At 43.2% G+C, this 18897-nt stretch overlaps 1 protein-coding gene across 1 annotated transcript in view; it reads left to right on the forward strand.

The window, feature by feature from the left end:
- The window catches only part of SND1 (staphylococcal nuclease and tudor domain containing 1), a 411508-nt gene that overhangs the window by 249941 nt on the left and 142670 nt on the right, over nucleotides 1–18897 (forward strand). The window contains exon 15 of the mRNA XM_043463642.1: nucleotides 9861–10002. Coding sequence (XP_043319577.1) covers nucleotides 9861–10002 — 142 coding nt within the window. The remainder of the gene's footprint in view (nucleotides 1–9860; nucleotides 10003–18897) is intronic.

Genomic DNA, 18897 nt, shown 5'->3' on the forward strand with positions numbered 1-18897 from the left:
TCTTAGACACTAACCATTTTTGTCTTAATAATTTCTACCATAATGTCCTTTTTCTCTGTTTCAAAAACTTGAATTTAACCTTCCAAATTTTATAATAGTTTCATTAATGCTTTAAAAATGCAAATATTAAGTCCTCCACAGTGCTTTTTATTTAAATTTGTTGAACCTAAATTGGTATGTCTGCAAGCAAAGATAAATGTTCCAGGTAATGGGTTGGCCAAAAAGATTGTTAGGAAAAAACCTGAACCTTTGGGCCAACCCTATACTTTTAGGGGATGTTGAGATTATTTTAATCATCTAACCTTTATTTAACATTTATCTTCATTTTTTTATGTCCTAGGTTGCTTGATTTTTTTTTTTTCTTTCCCCTCCTCCATCCTTTTCTGAAGTTGTGTTCTTGTCTTAGGTGGGGCAGAGTTTAGCATGGCATCAATTTCCTTGCCTCTGAGTTCTTGATTTGCCCATGAAATGAAAACTTGTGCTTCATAAGACCGTCTTTTAAATTCTTTACTCTGCACGTATTATTTTAATTATACCTCTCAAGCCATTTTGTGGTTCTGTAATAAATTCTCACCTCTTGCATATAGAGAGTTCAGAAGTGATACAAATTGATCTAAATTTTTCTTCTAAATTGTGTTTCAGACCTGTGTGCTACTTTTTAATCATAGCCTCAGAATTGATAATTCAGAGTTACAGACACTGGCTGATGGGCTTTGTTCCGTACTCACACTGTCACATCCCATGTGTAAGCCATGTTTTTAGACCTTTCTCATGTCCTTTTTCTGGAAATGTACATGATGGTTATTGCAGTATTCCTATGATAACTTAGAATTCTTTTTTTCTTAGAAAAGTAACAGTAGCATTGTTAAAAATCCAAATGGCCCTTTTCTCATATCTCCGTTGGTTGTGTTTATCTTTAACAAGTTAAAATAGGAATACTACCATTTAACTATTATCACTGTAATCATCTATTTGATATAAATTGGTTTTTCTACAATTTGGGTAAATTACTTGTTTTTTGAGAAATAACTAGCCTTAAAATAATGGGAAGATATACCTTCCCCTTTAAACATTTTTTGTTATAAATTGGTAATTTTGGACCACTATCTTTTGTGTCCATGAAGTGAAGTAAAGTCGCTCAGTCATGTCCGACTCTTTGCGACCCCATGGACTGTAGCCTACCAGGCTCCTCCGTCCATGGGATTTTCCAGGCAAGAGTACTGGAGTGGGTTGCCATTTCCTTCTGCAGAGGATCTTCCCCACCCAGAGCTCGAACCCGGGTCTCCCACATTGTAGGCAGACACTTTACCGTCTGAGCCACCAGGGAAGTCCCTTTTGTGTCCATATTCGTGAGCAAATATAATTGTTTCATAATAAAATCTTTCTTCATATCATAACTAAAGCACCCAGTGGTGTCAGAAACATAGTATATTGCTGTGCTCATGGATTATGAAAAGAATTTATCTGTTGTTCAAAGTTCTCATGATTAGGATAGTCTTTTACCCAAATAAAATCTACAAAAGCAATCCTATGTTTACTTACCTGACCTAAGATAAAACATTTGCTCCAAAAAAGAATAGGATTTCTTTTTTAAAGGAAAAGGTTGTCAGGAGGAAGATTTTTAAGGAGGGAGACATGGATTCAGGAAATACAGCCTAGGAAAGGATGTGAAGGGAATTTCCAAGGTCAGCCCAGGACATCTGCTGTGTATCAGGCCCCACGGGCCACCGTTCATGCAGAGGTCAGTAGGAGGACTGCGTCACTCCAAGGAGAGCTGGAATTTAAAAAGTCATGATTTTAGAAACACGGAATATCTTTGTGATTTGAGAAACACTGAATTCTTTAACCAAGGATTGTAATAGTCATCTGTCGAAGAGCTAAAGTCTGTAGAAATGGGGATGGGGTAGTTCGGGTGAAGTAGTGGGTGGGAAGAAGGTGGAGTTTATTTGTGAAAACCACAAACTATGAGCCATAACTCTGAGACAGTTGTGGATTGGCACACTGGAGCAGGGATGTTGCTTGGCACTGCCTTGGTTATCTACGCGAGGGAAAGAGGATTGAAATAGGAAGAGAGCAGGCTTCCTACGTAGGTATAGGTGTAGACTCTACTCTCTTTGTCTGAGGCATAGAGATATCATCAACTGCACTTTCTATACACTAAACTTATAAGTAGATTTTTTTTTTTTTTTTTTTTTTGGTCTTAGAGAATAACCAAGGGCATTGTATTTCCTCTTGGTGATCAAGTGCAGGTTTTTCCTCTCAAAGGCTGTGACTTCATTTCTAAGGTTAAATTGAATGGTTCTTGCAGCATAATTTCAGCCAGTTAAATTTGGGAAACTGAAAGTCATTTCAGTAAAAGAATCATCTTTGAGCCTATATAGAATGTTCATTTGATTGGGAATTGGGTATTATTTTATGCACGTTAAGCCAGATCATAGAATGATTTTATTTCAAGGTAGAAAAGAAATGTCAATAGACGTATGTACTTAGTAGTACTCTTTTCATTGCTTGAGTAGAACATTTCCTCTGTATAGCCAATTGAGGATGGCATCATGCTTACTCTTAGCCATTGCCTGAGAACTGATACTTTCTTATGGTGCTTTTGGGAAACGTAAGTTTTTTTCTATGCTCTTCTAACCTTTTGCTTTCTCATTCAAACTATTTTCAGTTTAAATTTTTAAAAGTACTTCAAAGCATTGAATAGCTAAAGTGGTTTACCTACTGAGTACTGAATTTTGAACTTTTTATTCACCGTGAAATGCTTATAAACTAGTTGATTAAGAAAATTTTCTTGAGTTAAAAATGAAAATCTTGCATAGTCTACCTACCCAAGACATTTTTTTCTTGTTTATTTTTTATTGTTGTTGTTTTATTTTTATTTGAGCATATAACTTTACAATGTCGTGTTAGTTTCTGCTGTATAGCAAGGTGAATCATTTATATGTATATATATATGTCCCCTCATTTTTAGATTTCCTTCCCATTTAAGTCACCACAGAACATTAAGTAGAGTTCCCTGTGGTTTGTTTTTTTTTTAATTTAGGTGTAAATGGACTTTTGATAAGCATGGATATATGTAACCATCACCACAGTCAAGATAAAAGGCTTTCATCATTTCCCACCGCCCCCACACACAATTCTTCCATCCTCTTTGGAGTCAGTCCTCAGCCCTTCCTCTGGTCCATGGCCACCACTGATCTGTAATGTATCTTTCAATTTAACCTTTGCAAGAATGTCATAGAAATGGAATCATGTATTTGAGATCCATCCATGTTTTTACCTCCTTTTTATTGCAGAGTAGTAGTCTATTGTGTGAGTGGACCACAATTTGCTTATCCAGTCCCCTGTTGAGGGAGATTTTGGCTAGGGGTGATGACAGATGAAGTTCTGACCATATTCTATGAGTCCTCTAATCTCTTTCTGGAACAGGATTTGACTTTCTTTTAATTGAGCTGCTATGATTGTTGTAATGCTGCTTTGCATGTTTTCTTCCTAAACACGATTGTGTCTTTTCTTCTTAGCATTTGCCAAGTCCCACTTTCTTTTCTCAGTGTTGTACTTCATGGAACAGAAATAGATGGTGGGCAAGACCAACCCAATAAAAATATCCAGACACCTGTTTTTTTCAGGGCTGTAGAGGGCAGACATATTCTCGGTGTTTCACGTCTGGTGGTAGAAAAAATTTCCCCTCCATGTTGGGGATACAAAGAAAAGAAAGAAAGTTTAGCCACTCAGTCGTATCTGACTCTTTGCAACCCCATGGACTGTAGCCTAGCAGGCTCCTCTGTCCATGGGATTTTCCAGGCAAGAGTACTGGAGTGGGTTGCCGTTTCCTTCTCCAGAGGATCTTTCTGACCCAGGGATTGAACCTGGGTCTCCCACGTTGTAGGCAGACGCTTTACCGTCTGAGCCACCAGGGAAGTCCTTGGGATACAAAGGAGGTCTCCTTCTTCCAGCGTGGGAAATGCACCCCACAGTCTCCTGCCGTTTGGTCTCTGATTTTTAGGCTACCCTCCCTTACTATTTGGTGAAGAAGCAGAAGCAAGGAAGAAAACCGAAGGTCATGTTCTCTGAGTGTGCTACAGATTAGAATGCAGCCTCTCAAGTTTAGGGCTTTCTTCCAACGTAGTGCTCCTGCAAATGTCCTCTTGATTCATTCCTCCCAGGAATGGAGCCCAGAGCCTGAAACATGGTTTCTCCTATGTTCCAACACTTTGAAGGCCTGAGTGAGGCACTGTGCCAGCTAACTAAACACTGTGAGAAACTGTAAACCACAGACAACACTTAATGAGAGATTATTGATGGACCAGCTGCAACACCTTTTTTATTGTTTTTGGTAGTGTGCGTGTCTTTTTGGATTTTTTTTCCCAGCCAGAGTGGTTTTGTTTCTAGGGTTCTCTCCTGTGTTCACTTCATCGCTGGTAAACTTGACCTCACTGCTGTTTACACCCTTCACCAGCCCCCTTTACAGACGCTTCACCATGGAGCATGGCAGACCAGCCAGGGAAGGGGAACTTTGTGGTCATGTTGGAGCTGGGGGCATTCCCAGGTGTCCCCTCTCAGGGCTCCACTGATGTCAGGAGATTGTCTTGCTAGACAGCTGGTTCCTTGAAGGGAATCATAAATTTCCTCTGTGAATTGAAAGATCACTTGGGGCCCTGGAGCCTCTGGGTTGGGAGGGAGGGAATGTGGAGTGATGGAGGTCCTCTTTGCCTTTCTGGTCAGGAATGTGGTTATGCTCTGCCTGCTGTGTGATTGCAGAAGTGATTCTTCTGGGCTGGAGTGCCCTGACTGCAGAGATACCTACGATGAGAAGTTAAAAATGAGGGTGTGTGTTCGCTTCAGTAACCTTAGAACTGACTTCCATGTTCTCTTTTTTCTCTCTGTCTGTCCACTTGTACACACATACTTTGCTGCTTCAATATTTAGGTTAGTTGGACCCAAACCGCTTTGTGCTCCTGAGTCCTTTAGCCTCAGGTCAGCCCTGCAGCGACAGGATTGTCAGCTCTTTTAGGCTGGGAAACCCTTCTGGTTTGCTGGAGTGGGCAGTTCAGGACGCAGTTGTACCTGCAGGAGGCTTCATCATGTTTGAGTTCTGTTTCCCAAGTGCTTGCGGAGTTGAATACCCCCATGGTACCATTAAAAGCTCTGCATGTATTTGTTTTTAGTTCTTTTTCCTATGATGTTAATCAAAGAGTGATTGTGATGATGAGAACTAATTAGTGAATTTCATTATTAACAGTTCCCATCTGAGACTTGCACATGATAATCCTGAGTGGTTAATTGTTAACTAATAGGTTTACTTATTCCCATTTCCCTGTGCTGTAATGGCTGCCTCTTTCCAGTCGCAACGATGTTACGCCTTGTTGTTCAGTCACTCAGTCACGTCCGACGCTTTGTGACCCCATGGACTGTAGCCCCCCCAGACTCCTCTGTCCATGGAATCCTCCAGGCAAGAATACTGGAGTGGGTTGTCCTTCTCTAGGGGGTCTTCCTAACCCAGGGATCAAACTTATGTCTCCTGCACTGGCAGATGGATTCTTTACCACTGAGCCACCAGGGAAGCCCATGTTAAAGCCTGCTCTGTGGCTGTTTTCAGTGGAAAAATCATAGATTTCACTTTGCTGGCAACTGGTGTAAACTGACAACCAAAATCCGTGTTCCAGAATTTAGAGAGATTGATTTGTGTTTAGTTCTGCTCTTGGAGGAGACTGGGGACCTATCTGTGTGAGTAGTGTTCTTGTGGCTCTCTGCCCTGTGACCGCCACGTAAGGGTTCTCCTTTCCTTGCTCTCTTCCCCACCCTATCCCCCTCCACAACTTACCCACTCTCCCAAGCTTGGTAATTCACTATACTCAATTATTTCAAACATGTGTTTGCTTACACAGCAAAGTACTTTGTTAGAGGTAAGTTACAGTCTCACTGATGAAGGGGATCTTTTATAGGCATTGACACATGCACCCACATTTATAAGAGGTTTAGACTGACCATCAAAGTGAGGGCAGAGTAGGAGTGTGTGCTTAAGGTGTTTTTATAACCTTTCCCACTCCCTGAGGATCATCCTGCCTTTCTTCAGGCCCTTCAAAACCTCACTCCTATAAATTTGAGGTATAGATATTAACATCCTTTGAAATGAAGCCACCCCAGGCACATTTGTTGCATCATTACTTTCTCAATTTCAAGGTGCATTGAGGAAGCAGAAACATTCCTTAAAGAGATGCCATCCACAATAGCAGGTTAAATGTAGCTAATGCAACCTTAAATTAGCTTTTCTAAGAGGACAGAAAAATACTTAATATTTGGTTTGTTTTGGAGCACAGGTAATGTGAAAACTACCAGTGCAACAAAGAAGACTTACCTGGTCAGAATTACAGTTGCTTCTTGATTATTTACACTGGTGGAGGGGAATATTAGTACAGAAAACTATAGCTAATATAGCCACATGCATTCTCAAAGCCTTGAGACTGTGTAACTCAACTGTGATAGCTGCAGCGAATAGATTCCCAGATCTCATGAAAACCAGCCTGAGGATGGTTTACTCCACAGAAGGCTTGAGGATGAGGGTCTTTGTAACAGTATTTCTAAACAGAAATATTGATATTTAATAGTCTTACCTGTGCCTTAAGTTTCCATGTTGTTATTTCTTTAAATTTGAGGCCATTAATCTTTATTTTTAAAAATATGTTTGGAGTTATAAGGAAATCTGTCATTTCACCAAGTCTTAGAAGGTCCTGCTTTGAATTATTGGAAGAGAATTTTGAATGTCAATGTTAATGACATCCTTTCAACTTTATCATTTGGCTGCCCTTGAGATCTACCTGCCATCTTCAACTCTTCATTAGGGCCTAAACTGGGCTCTTATTATACTGGTTCTTGTAATCATGTTTTCTCTTATTTACCTATTGCTGAAACCTTTAGAAATGAGTATTGGAGCCTAGCACATTGCTGTACTTTCACAGGCTCTTAGGAAGGCAATCGTTTAGCCGTAACATTTAGTCTATTTTCTAGTAAGATAAGCAAAAGTCCTAAAATTAAAAAAAAAAAAAAAATTCCATCACTAAATTCACAGAGAATGACTTATAACTATATCACTTGAGGGAACCTGTCAGTCTGTCTTTCCAGTCTTTTCATTTGAGCCACTGAAACAAACGCTAAAGGTTTCGAGAATTTTTGTATTGAAAAGGAACTTGCCAAGCAAAGGAAGAACTTGAGATGACGAGGAAAGACAGATAGCATTTTCTGCCTGTGACATGAGTTTTGAAAAAGCTGATGACATCTTTTGGTGATTGCATTCAATTTAATTGGCTTTATAAGAATTTTTTATTTCAAAAACTCTACCACCTTGGGCAAGATTTCCATCTTTTCCTTTAATGGATGGTCCATGGGCATATCACCTGCTCAAGAGAATCAGGAGATTCACATTTTGTCTCACAATTTTACCTCTGGAAAGAGACATGGCCAATTCTCGTGTGCTTTTAAAATTTGCTTTCATGGCTTCGGTTGTCACAGCTGGCTTTTACTTCTCATCGTCATAATCAGTGGCATGTCACATTCCCTTTGCTCTCTTCCCATGTATTTCTGGAGTAGGATTAAATTGTAGGTTGAGATTTAGGAGGAGTGAGGAACATCCATTGTTTTATTTTTATCTATCCGTCTGTCTTTATCTGTCTTACATGGCTAACAATAGGGCCCCTTCATGTCTCTCTGATTCTCTGAGTAAGTATCCCTTGATAAACTAGGTAATCATTTAGCAAAATAGAAGTTTGCTGCCATTTACTTTTTTAGTATTAACATTAGAGGTGTACATGTGTGTATGTGTGGTTTTATTCCCATAAGCATCTTTCTCTCAGATAAATACATCTAAGAGACAGTGATGAGCAAACGTCTGTTTTTGAAAAATATAGATTACTGTGGTCTCTAGGGAAAGGCCTTCTCTTTAGAGACCTTAAGTTGCCTCATGATTGGCGATAATCAATTTGATAATTGTTGTTGACTTATTGGCTCAGCCCAGGAATAACATTGCAGATTTAGACTAGCATGCACAAGGGTTTTAATCAGGTGGTGCCTTCCTTCCTGTGGAGCATTTGTCTTGCTTGGCTGTTCTGGACCTCAGCCAAGCGCCAGAAAAGCATCTTCACACTGTATATGGATAGAAGAGTGTGTGATTGTTTAAGTGTTCACTGGGGGAGTTTCCAACCCACTAAAGCTCATTGTTACCTTACCTTTTACCACTGCGCCCTTAGAAAAACACTGAGAATGGATGACTGTCTCTCCTTTTCTCCGAGAATCTGTTTAAAGAGAAGGATGACTCTCATTACTATAAATATTGCTTTCATCCCAGCCTACCTCACGGCTTCTGAATGAGAGGAGCCCCTTTGGCTGCTGTGAAGACTCTCAAATACTTGATGGCTTGTTAAATTTTCATTATCTAATGTGCATTAATTTAGGTACAATAGCTCTGTTGCTAGGAGCAGAGATAGGAAGGAAGAGCTTGGCGAGTGCAGACGGCTTCTGTCGTCCGAGTTGGGCAAGTGTGCAAAGCTTGCTGTCCTCTGAGGGAGCTTGGGGCTCTGCTGGCCATGCTGCAAACCTCTGAAATTCATCCAGTGACTATTCCCCCAGCACATGCCACGTGATACCCTGTGCTTGCTTACTCTGTCATCTGTTTAATTAGCTAGAGAGACTGAAAGGATTTGATGGCTCTCAGCTCCTCCAAAGCTGAGAGCTCTGAGGTTCAGAAGGTCCATGAGTTGGTACTCTTGAGGGTAGACGCTTGCACTTTGGGTTGATGCATGGGAAAAGTTTTTTTTTTAAATCCCTATAAAGTTTCACATGCTTTTATCATTTCTATAATTATTGGTGCTGACATGATGTGGTGTTTTCTGGTCCCCATGGATCACATCCTGCTATTGCAGGTTTCCTGGGCTGGGAACAGGAGCTGCATGCCCCGATCTCTCCTCATCCCTGGAAAGACAGAGAGCAGGGCTTAAAGCATTGGGTCCTCCCCACTGACCCCCCCCCCCCCCGCAAAGGCTACACTCTCCTCCTTGTTAGGAAAACACAGCCTGTTAAAGACTGACAATGAACTGTTTTGGGTTTCCTGGAAAAGAGATTTAGGGGCTGTGTCAGGAACCTGGATGTTATGTTTTTTTTTTAATTGAAAATAAAAGATTAGATTAAGCTTTGAAGATGGTAGGTCTTTTCCTTTAATTTTCTATAGGAGGGAAAAGAGCCCTTTTTCCTGTCCTGGATGAGTGAAATTCTCATTTCAAGCCACCATCCTAATTTCTTTAAAATTATTTATTTATTTATTTATGGCTGCACTGGGTCTGTTGCTCTGAGAGGACTTTCTCTAGTTGCAGTGAGCATGGGCTACTCTTCATGGCAATGTGCGGGCTTCTCATTGTGGTGGCTTCTCTAATTGCAGAGCACAGGCTCTAGGTACACGGGCTTCAGTAGTTGCAGCACTTAAGCTCAGTAGTTGTGGCTCTTGAGCTTAGTTATTCTGCAGCACGTGGAATCTCCTGGACCAGGGCTGGAACTCCTGTCCCCTGCATTGTCAGGCAGATTCTTATCCACTGTGCCACCAGGGAAGTCTTATATCGCTGAATGCTTTAGTAATGGAACAGAGGAGAGAAGAGAGTCATTGAGAATGCTCTAGAAGCTTTTGGTTAACTCTGTTTCTCCTGTGAATGTCACGTGGGTTTCCTGTTTTTGTCATAGTTTCAGAAATGTCTGATATTCTAAGGTTATTTCCCCAACTTCCTGTGATCTGCCAGACTTTTTGCCCCAGACCAGAGAGAAAGAAACATTTACCTTGATTCCATTGTTTTTCTGATGGTTCTTCTTTTCTCCCCCAGGACACCCAAAAAGCAAAGCAGTTTCTGCCCTTCCTTCAGCGGGCAGGTCGTTCTGAAGCTGTGGTGGAGTATGTGTTCAGTGGTTCTCGTCTCAAGCTGTATTTGCCAAAGGAAACTTGCCTTATCACCTTCTTGCTTGCGGGTAAGTCTCCTGTGTTATGTGATGTTCTGGAAATTCTTCCTGGAGCTCAGGAGTCATCCCTGGAGGTCACATGCCCTCCTTCCCACTGGGTTTTCCGCAGGACTTGGAGCCCATGTGGGTGCTTCAATCTCTGATGGAGACATGAACACAGAGCTCCTAGTCTGATCCTGCACTGGTTCCATCCTGCTTCTCATTCCTGCCAACCGCAGGATGTGGGCACATAGGACAGCGTATGAGACACATACATGCTCACACCCTGAGTGAAGGGAATTCCAGACCTAAGACAGTGTTCATCATGGAGTGAGTGTTCATGGCTAGCGTCTGCCATTTGGGCTAGACCGCCCTGCTGTGTTTGTGAACCATTTTTAAAGTCTTTATTGAATTTGTTACATTATTAGTTCCATTTTACGTTCTGTTGTTTTGTTTGTTTGTTTGTTTGGCCAAGAGGCACAATGTGGGATCTTAGCTCTCTGACCAGGGATTGAACTTGCAGCCCCTGCATTGGAAGGCAGTCTTGACCACTGGACTGTCAGGAAAGTCCCCAGCCTTCCTCCTTTTCTTTGCTGACCAAATGTCCATCTTTCTTACCTTATCTTTTCTAATAATATTTCACAAGCCAGCAAGTCTATGTGTGAACCATGCTCTGTGAGCAGTATACATGTATGCATTCAAGGAGCAGATGGCTTCATTATTTCCCTGTTGGCAGGCAAGAAAATTATTTCCATCAGTACTTTGCAGAGGCTGTGGTCTTTGAGGGAGAGGGTCACCCCACACCTGTGCACACAAACTTTTGCTCACTCCCAAAGGACATATCCCGTTGTGTTTACCTGCTGCTCGCTGCCTTCTCTGGGGCTGTCCTGTTGCCTCAGCCCTACTTCTCTTGAATTCCTGAGTAGAATTTGCCACAGGGGAAGAGAACTGAGGGCCCCCTTTGCCTTCTCTGCCACATTGCCTCAGCCTCCCTTTTGTTGAAGGCATTGATAGGGTCTTCCCGAATAAGGGTCTCCTGCAGACCCCAACTAAATGGATCATTAGGTGTGATCAGTGACTCCCTAAGCATGTGGCCATGAAGCTCACAGTTGCTGCTTGGCCCTCATGGCTCCTTGAGTCTCCTGAAACATCTGATCACTGCCTGGCTCTACAGGCCTTCTGAAGGGGCCAGTGGATATATGATATACAATTCAGGGGCAGCTCTAGAGAAGGAAGGCTGCAACAAAGCCACACCTCTCTGGAGGCCTATGCTTTCATGTCTGCACATGTGTGCTGTAAGTGAACGGAGGGGCAGGACGGCAGTGTGTGCGAGTCCTTTCATGGAGCCGTTCATGTCCTTTTTATTAAGGTTCTCGTAGTGGAGGAGTTTCTTAGCAGTGAATTCTTGTTGTTACAGGGTTTGAGGTATGATATTCAACTCATTCTTTGCTCACTGCCTGCAAAACAAAAGCATCATTTTGGCAGCGTTGAGCTTGATCCCAGAGGTGTGAAAGAGAAACGGCATTATTCGTTCCCGGAAACTTGGCCACAGATCTATAGGGGAAAGAAAACATTGAGGTTCTGGCTTCCCAACATAAAACCACCTGAATGGAGCCTACCCAGGGCTTTAGACCTGTCTTGGCTGGAGTATTCCTGCAGAACCTTTTGGTCGTACCTTGCTCAGACACAGGCAGCCTGATCACTTGGCCTTGGTGTCCACTGGTTCTCCTGTGTATTTGGCATTCTTCTAAGCTTAGCAATTCAAAAGGCATTGCTTGAGTTACCTTACATAGTGAAAGATAGATTACAGAAGCTAATACCTGCTAAAAATATAAGCTTTTACATTTTTCTCCTGCCATCCTCTATGCAGTTGTGTTATGCATCTTCTGATTTCTTTAGAATCCTGGCAGGGATACAGAACATTGAAGAGTCGTGAGAGAGAGAGGAGGCAGGGAGGCCTCAGTTTGAACCATGGCTCTGCTGTTTATGAGCAGGGGACTTCAGCGAGGTTTGTTGTTGTTTTTTCTTACTCTCGTCAAGCCTTGGTTTACACATTGGCTGACTGGAGAGCATTTCTTGCCTTTTAGGATTTTTGCGAGGGTTTAATAAGATGCGTAAATGTTCAGAGCAGGCCTGCCATAAAGTAGATCATCAATAAATGTTTCCTTCCTGCCCTTTTCACAAAGACTTAGTGACTTCATAACCAGAGCTTTCCTTAACTCCGTGTGGAATGGCACAGTTGTGCACTGTGTGTATCTAGGAGATTCTGCTACCACATTAATTGAAGTAAATCAAGAGAAGGAGCTGCCCCAGCTGCCTCCTGACTTAGCAGAACGCTCACTGAAAGAAGAGCTACTGGCTTTCCTCTTTGAGTTTGGAGCAAGGAACTCTGCATCCTGGTAAGACACAGGCCTAGGTCTTGAGATGCTCTAGAGGAGAGACAGGCACGTGAACAAACTGTAGTTTGGGGTGGTAGGCAAGAAAATAGAATTACTTACAAGACACTGAAGTAGCTAGCACAGAGGAGGGAGTGGTTGGTTGGGTGGAGGTCAGGGATTGTGTATCTGGGCTGTGTTTGAAAGGAGATATGAGTTTGCAATGTTGTAAGGACAGGATGAGAGGGGAGGAGAAGGAATATTCTAGGTAGAGGTACCAGCAGGTACAAAGATACAGAGGTACAGTATATTGTGATGTGTCCAGGGAACCATGAATCCTTTGGTACAGTGAAGAGTGGGGTGAGGCTGGAAATATAGAAGGAAGCTAGTCTTCCATGGAACATGCTATGGACCCTCAGAGTTGTTTAAGGTACGAGGAGCATGCCATGCTCACACTTGGTGTTAAGACAGTTTATCTTGGTAGATATGTTAGAATACATGAGGCTGGAGGCTGGGAGAGTGGTTAAGAAGCAAGAGGGACAGAGGCCCAAAATCTGGTGATAGAGAAGAGGAAAGGTTAGAAGAGTTTTTAACAGGAAGACTTCCTGTTCTGGGGGTCAAGGATGGGGGGTGACATTGAATATAGGAGAGAAAGTAAACTGGCCCAGGGCTTGAGTTTTTGGGCAGAGTTTGATGTCCACCAGCAAGGGCAACACTAAGAATAGGTTCTTGGAACAGATGATTAGATGGAGATGATTAGATGGAGAATCCTGAAAGAGCAGTCTTCTGGAAGCCAAGTGTTGGGTTTCACCTTAAAAGATCGAGTAGGTAAAAACTATGGAATGATTTATACTACTGATCGATTACTAAGTCACAGATTTTTCTTCCTTTAATCAGGGTTGATTCAGCTAACAGATTACAGACTATTGGGGAGTAAATGTGGGTAAGAAGAAACAGAATTTAAAATAGACAGCTCTTCATAACAGTCTAACAGAATGGAAAAAGGAATGCAGAAAATTGAGTGCTAAAGGGTCAAGGGAACATTCTAAGGATGTCAGCATCTTGAGTACCTTTATAAAAACTGTAATTGTTAGGATCAGAGCAGAACATGACATGAATACTTAGAAAAGCTATTCAGTATACCTATTGTCTTCATAGTACCAATTATAGAATGTAAAACTCAACGAAGTCTTCTTGGCTAGTGAGGACATTAAAGAGATGAAGTGAGATGATACCAGGACCTTGAGGAGCACTGGTCTGAATTCTCACAAGCAGGAACTCAGAGGGGATGCAAGTCAGTCATCAGTCGGGCAGTGACCTAGTGGAAACAGATTGAATGAGAGGGAGAACAGGGCTGGAGATCCTAGAGAGAAGGGCCCCTCGGTTGTCTGAGACCAACCCCAAAGCTGAATGTGAGTGTAAACAGACATGATACTCACAGCTTCCAGCTGCTCACCTGGACAGTGGTCCACATGACACAACTTGGTGACTCTCCGTGGAATGCGCCCTGCACCTGGTTAAAATGGAGTCTGCTGGAAATGACGTCATCGTTGTGATTCTCAAGGGAAAGTCGAGAGAATTGTTCAGCAGTCCCATATGTGCTGGTCTCATCACTCCCAGCCTCTTGGAGAGCCCTCTGGACTTCGAGGTGGGGTGGACACTTTCCACTTTCATGTGGCCTTTTTGGGGCAGACGGCCCCACAGCTTGACAGGGAGTGGCATTTGGCCCGAGCCAGCTGGCCTCTGTCACGGTTCCTGCACCCCTGTATGTGGAATGATTGCCTGGTCAGATGGGATAGCAGGTGGGGCTAGGCAGAGTCAGCTGTAGCTAACAGGTCAGCGTCTCCTGAGAGCGTTTGCCCTTCAGTCCTCCCAGCACCTGGCTCAGGTTTGGCCGCGGAGCAGGTGACCTTACCCCCTCAGAACTGACAGTGCTCAAGGTCCCCCACCTACTGTGGAGGCCGCCTCCTAGAAGCACTTATTTCAGTCTTCCAGGCAATCACGGGCAGTCCTTGTCCTGAGTTAACAAGGCCAACATTCCCTGGGCATTAAAAGCATTCCTTCTCTTCATCTAGCAGCATTTAGTGAGCTCCATACACTATCTCAGGGCTTCCCTGATAGCTCAGTTGGTAAAGAATCCGCCTGCAATGCAGGAGACCCCGGTTTGATTCCTGGGTGGGGAAGATCTGCGTGAGAAGGGATAGGCTACCCACTCCAGTACTCTTGGGCTTCCCTTGTGGCCCAGCTGGTAAAGAATCTGCCTGCAATGCAGGAGGCCTGGGTTCAATCCCTGGGTTGGGAAGATCCCCTGAAAAAGGGAAAGGCTACTCCCTCCAGTATTCTGGCCTGGAGAATTCCATGGACTGTGTAGTCCATGGGGTCTCAAAGAGTCAGACACAACTGAACGATTTTCACTTCACTTCACTTCATACACTGTCTTCTCTTAGAACAAAAGCAGTCTGGTGGTGGTGGGTTAGTCACTCAGTCGTGTCAACTCTTGCAGCCCCTGAACTATAGCGCACCAGGCTCATCTGTCCATGGGATTTCCCAGGCAAGAATACTGGAGCAGATTGCCTTTTCCTTCTCCAGATCTTCCCAACCCAGGGATTGAGCCCAGGTCTCCTACATTGCAGGCAGATTCTTTATCCATTGAGCCACCAGGGAAACAAGTTTACTTTGTCTTTATTTTTAGTTCATTTTCACTTGTCCTGTGTGTCACCTTTACTTAGTACCTTGTCTAAAGGGACACTGAGGGACATATTTGCAGATTGCATGGCCCATGTTTCACATTTTTATTTCAGAGCACCAGTGGGCTCTGGAGTGTCTTATTGCTGTGACCTTTGTATGACATTGCCTTATTTTGCATTACTTTCTTAGCTCTGGGCTGTCTGGGTCATGCTGAGGGCACAATTCAGGAAGTTGTCCTGTTGGCTAAGCATAGCAGGTATCAAAGTGTCATTAAATCAAATGTTTGAATGAGAAGAGAGTAATAATTTGAAATTTAAGTGCAAAATATTCTAAGAAGTCTTAATATCATCAGATAGTTGGACTCTTGTAACTCAGCAGTCCCCATCCTTTTGGGCATCAGGGACCAGATTTGTGGAAGACACTTTTTCCATGGAAAGAGGGGAGGGGAGGTGGTTTCGACATGATTAAGGCATATTACATTTATTGTGCATTTTCTTCCTACGACTGCTACATCAGCTCCACCTCAGATCATGAGGCATTAGATCCTGGAGGTTGGGGACCCCTGTATTTAACTCACTGATCCCACCTCATTTACATTTCCACAGTCTTAATGTAGGGCAGCAGCGTGTCCAAGGAATTGTGGACCAGGACAGGTTTGGCTGTGTGGTGGGCAGTGGATGGCGGTCACCTGGTGTGGAACTCACAATACAAACCGTCTAGGATGCGGCAAGCCACCTGGCAGGGTGTTCTCACGTGGATCACAGCAGGCGACTTATAATTAACCAGTTACCTAGTCATATGAAACAAGACTAGGAAATGAGACTTTTCTTTGCCTGCCCTTTGGCATTTTTCAATTTTTTATTTTCTCTTTGATTACAAGTGTCCTCTTGAAACTGCCTCCCTTGTCATAAGGCAAGGAGGAGAGCTTCTAGAAGTCTGGGGTTTGATAAATGATGGTATGTGTGTGCCCAATGAGCTAAAGGTTGGCTGTATGTCCTTCCACCTTGAATGCCTTTGAACAAAGTACCACATTTCCTTCCCTCTGTAACGTCTCTTCTCCAGTCAATCCTAATAGGACTATCAAGTGCCTGTTTCAGCAGAGCCAGAACTTTAATGAGGAGAGGGAAGGTGAACAGGAATATCGTCCTCATCTCCTGGCCCCAGGAATGGTGGATCCCCATTGATTACCAGTGCCTAACCAAATTACACAATTAACGCCAGTGTATGTTTAAGTGAGAAATCCCATTCTGCTATCACAGAGGTGCTAATGAATCAGGCTGTTATTGTGGTTGTGTTTGCTCGGCTTCTATCCTTAATTAAGCAATTACAGGGTCTGCTGATACTTATGAATTCTTTTCAGATACTTTAATTGAATTGCAACTTAATGGATATTTGTAAAGTGGGGTAGTCTTTCTCTTGGGACTTGCCCATTTGGTTCTGTCTCCTCCGCCTACTTGTTTCCAGTTGGGTCCCATTACAGGAAATGGGCAGCTGGGCATGAGACTTTTCGAGGGCTGTTCTAGTTCTTCACTTTTAAAGATATTATTGTGAATTATATGAGTTATGTTGGTATCAGAAGGTCTTCAAGGGTCACTTGTAGTAATTAGCACAATAAACAGGTTTGGGGAGACTTTCTTAATGAGGTGAAGATTTTTATTACAAGTCCACTAAAAGAAAGGCATTCTCTGATAGGTTGTGGCTGATGATGAAATTAATGAGATAATTTCTGCCTTCTTGAATGCCTTGTAGTCTTACAGTTGAGACAGCCATGTGAAAAACTGCAACAGGGAAAAACAAAATAGAGTTGTGAAGAGTATAGGTGGCATGAGAGTGCAGAGGAAAGAACAATTAATTGAGGAATGGGAAAAACTTCCCAAGGGAGATGGCATTTGAGTGTCCAAGAGGATCTAGGACTTTGTTTTTTTTTTTTTACCTTTTTGGTCAGCTGTGTGCGATTCATTTAGGCAAAACAGCTTTGCCTATATTAGTTCTCAGGAAGAGTCACCTAAAGAAATGAATGGATTCATCCATCATTTTTCCCTCTGCTTTTGTCTGGGTGTATAAATCTCCTTCTTGGCCTTCAGAGCTCTGCCCTCAGCTCCCCATCTCTGCAGTCAAACCATCACCCATGATCATGTGGATGGAAGTGCAAGCCTACGATTACCGCCTGATTATCTTCCATCTTTAGATTGTGAATCATCCCCAGAATGAGCCTCCTCATGCTTGTGGGTCATTCAGTCACATGGCTATTTAATAATTTTTTTATGTCTACTGGGAACTTTGCTAGGAATATTGAAAAGTGTAAGATAAGGTTCCAGCCTTCTAGCAAAGTATTTGTATCTACCAAGGTACAAGATGCATATACATGAAGAGAAATGTATTTGTAAGAAGTTTAAGGGGAGGAGGAGCAACCCTTACCCTTTTATAAAATTATTGTTCTTCTGTGATTGTGTCAAAAAGATTAAGACAGTCCTGATTCATAGCCCAGAAATATGGGATCCGGGAAGGCAGCGAGCTGAGAGCTGGCTCAGCCATGTTAGTGTGGGGCTGGAGTCTGATGTTCTGTCTGAGGACCACAATTTTAGGGTGGTCATCAGCAAACTGAAAAAGGTCAGAAGAGAGTGACCTGGGAAGTAATACCTTGGGAGGCCAGTACCTGAGGACTGGTAGAGGCATCAAAGGAGATATTCTCGACACAGTAGAGTGTCTCTGGGTAAAATAGGCAAGGATTCAATTATTTTTTAAGTAATCATTTCAAGTTTTTTTTTTTTTTAATTGAGACATAGTAATAAATAAGGGGGCTTCCCAGGTGGCACAGTGGTAAAGAATCTGCCTGCCAGTGCAGGATATGCAAGAGACACGGGTTTGATCCCTTAGTGGGAAAAATCCCCTGGAGGAGGGCATGGCAACCCTCTCCAGTATTCTTGCCTGGAGGATTCCCTGGACAGAGGAGCCTGGTGGGCTACAATCCATGGGGTCTCAGAGACGGGCACAACTGAGCATATAGCACAGTAATAAATAAAGACATCAATAAAAATAACATTTGTTCGGCATGGTTTAATGGCAGCCACAGACCTTGGAGCTAGAACACTTAAAGATGCATTCTTGCTCTCCTGCTTCCTAGTTAATTATTTCCATCAGACCAGCCTGCTTGTCTTGGTGTGATGCTGGGACCTAGAGGTGCAGGGAGCAGCAGGGCACGTGTGGCAGCTCCCAGCCAGTCAGGCCAGAGACTCCAGCCGCTGAAGGAGAGAGGGTCCTAGGGATGGCCCTGCCTTCTGTGGAGTCAGTCTGAGGGGTGCTGCAGCCTCCCATTTAGGATGTTCTGCCCTCACCGTCAGTTGGGTTTCCTGTGCCAAGGAAAGAAAGATGCGGATTTTTATCTGTTTATCCTGGATAAGCCCATTGATTGCCTCTGGGTGGGTAGGTCAAAGGTAAGTGAAAAGAACCCTTACTTCCTCAGTAACCCTTAATTCTGCCTTTTAATGTCACCTTTTCCTCTTGCTGCCTTGGGGTCTCAATGTCTATGAGACAAGGGAAGAATGTCCTGCAGAGGTATCAGGCTATCCCTGCAGAGCTAATGAGAGCCAGTAGAGTGGAACAAAAGGGTCAGACCTGTGAGTTTTCCCCCAAGGAAACTCCATTTTTTCCATTCCTTCTCCTCGCCTCCTACTGGAAGGTTCTTTCTGAGTCTGTTAAAGCTTTTTTCAGCTGCCTTCCACCTGGTGGGCACGGTGGGGAGGGAATGGGAAGCTCACAGAACTCTAGTGGCTGTTCTTCGCTGGATTCTGTCCAACAGCAGCTCCTGTCTCTGGTTGTGCCCAGATGCCTTGGTTCTAATCCCATTCTTGTGGTGTCCCCA

This window comes from Cervus canadensis, chromosome 3 (genome assembly GCF_019320065.1).
Source record: "Cervus canadensis isolate Bull #8, Minnesota chromosome 3, ASM1932006v1, whole genome shotgun sequence".
NCBI classification, from domain to species: domain Eukaryota; kingdom Metazoa; phylum Chordata; class Mammalia; order Artiodactyla; family Cervidae; genus Cervus; species Cervus canadensis.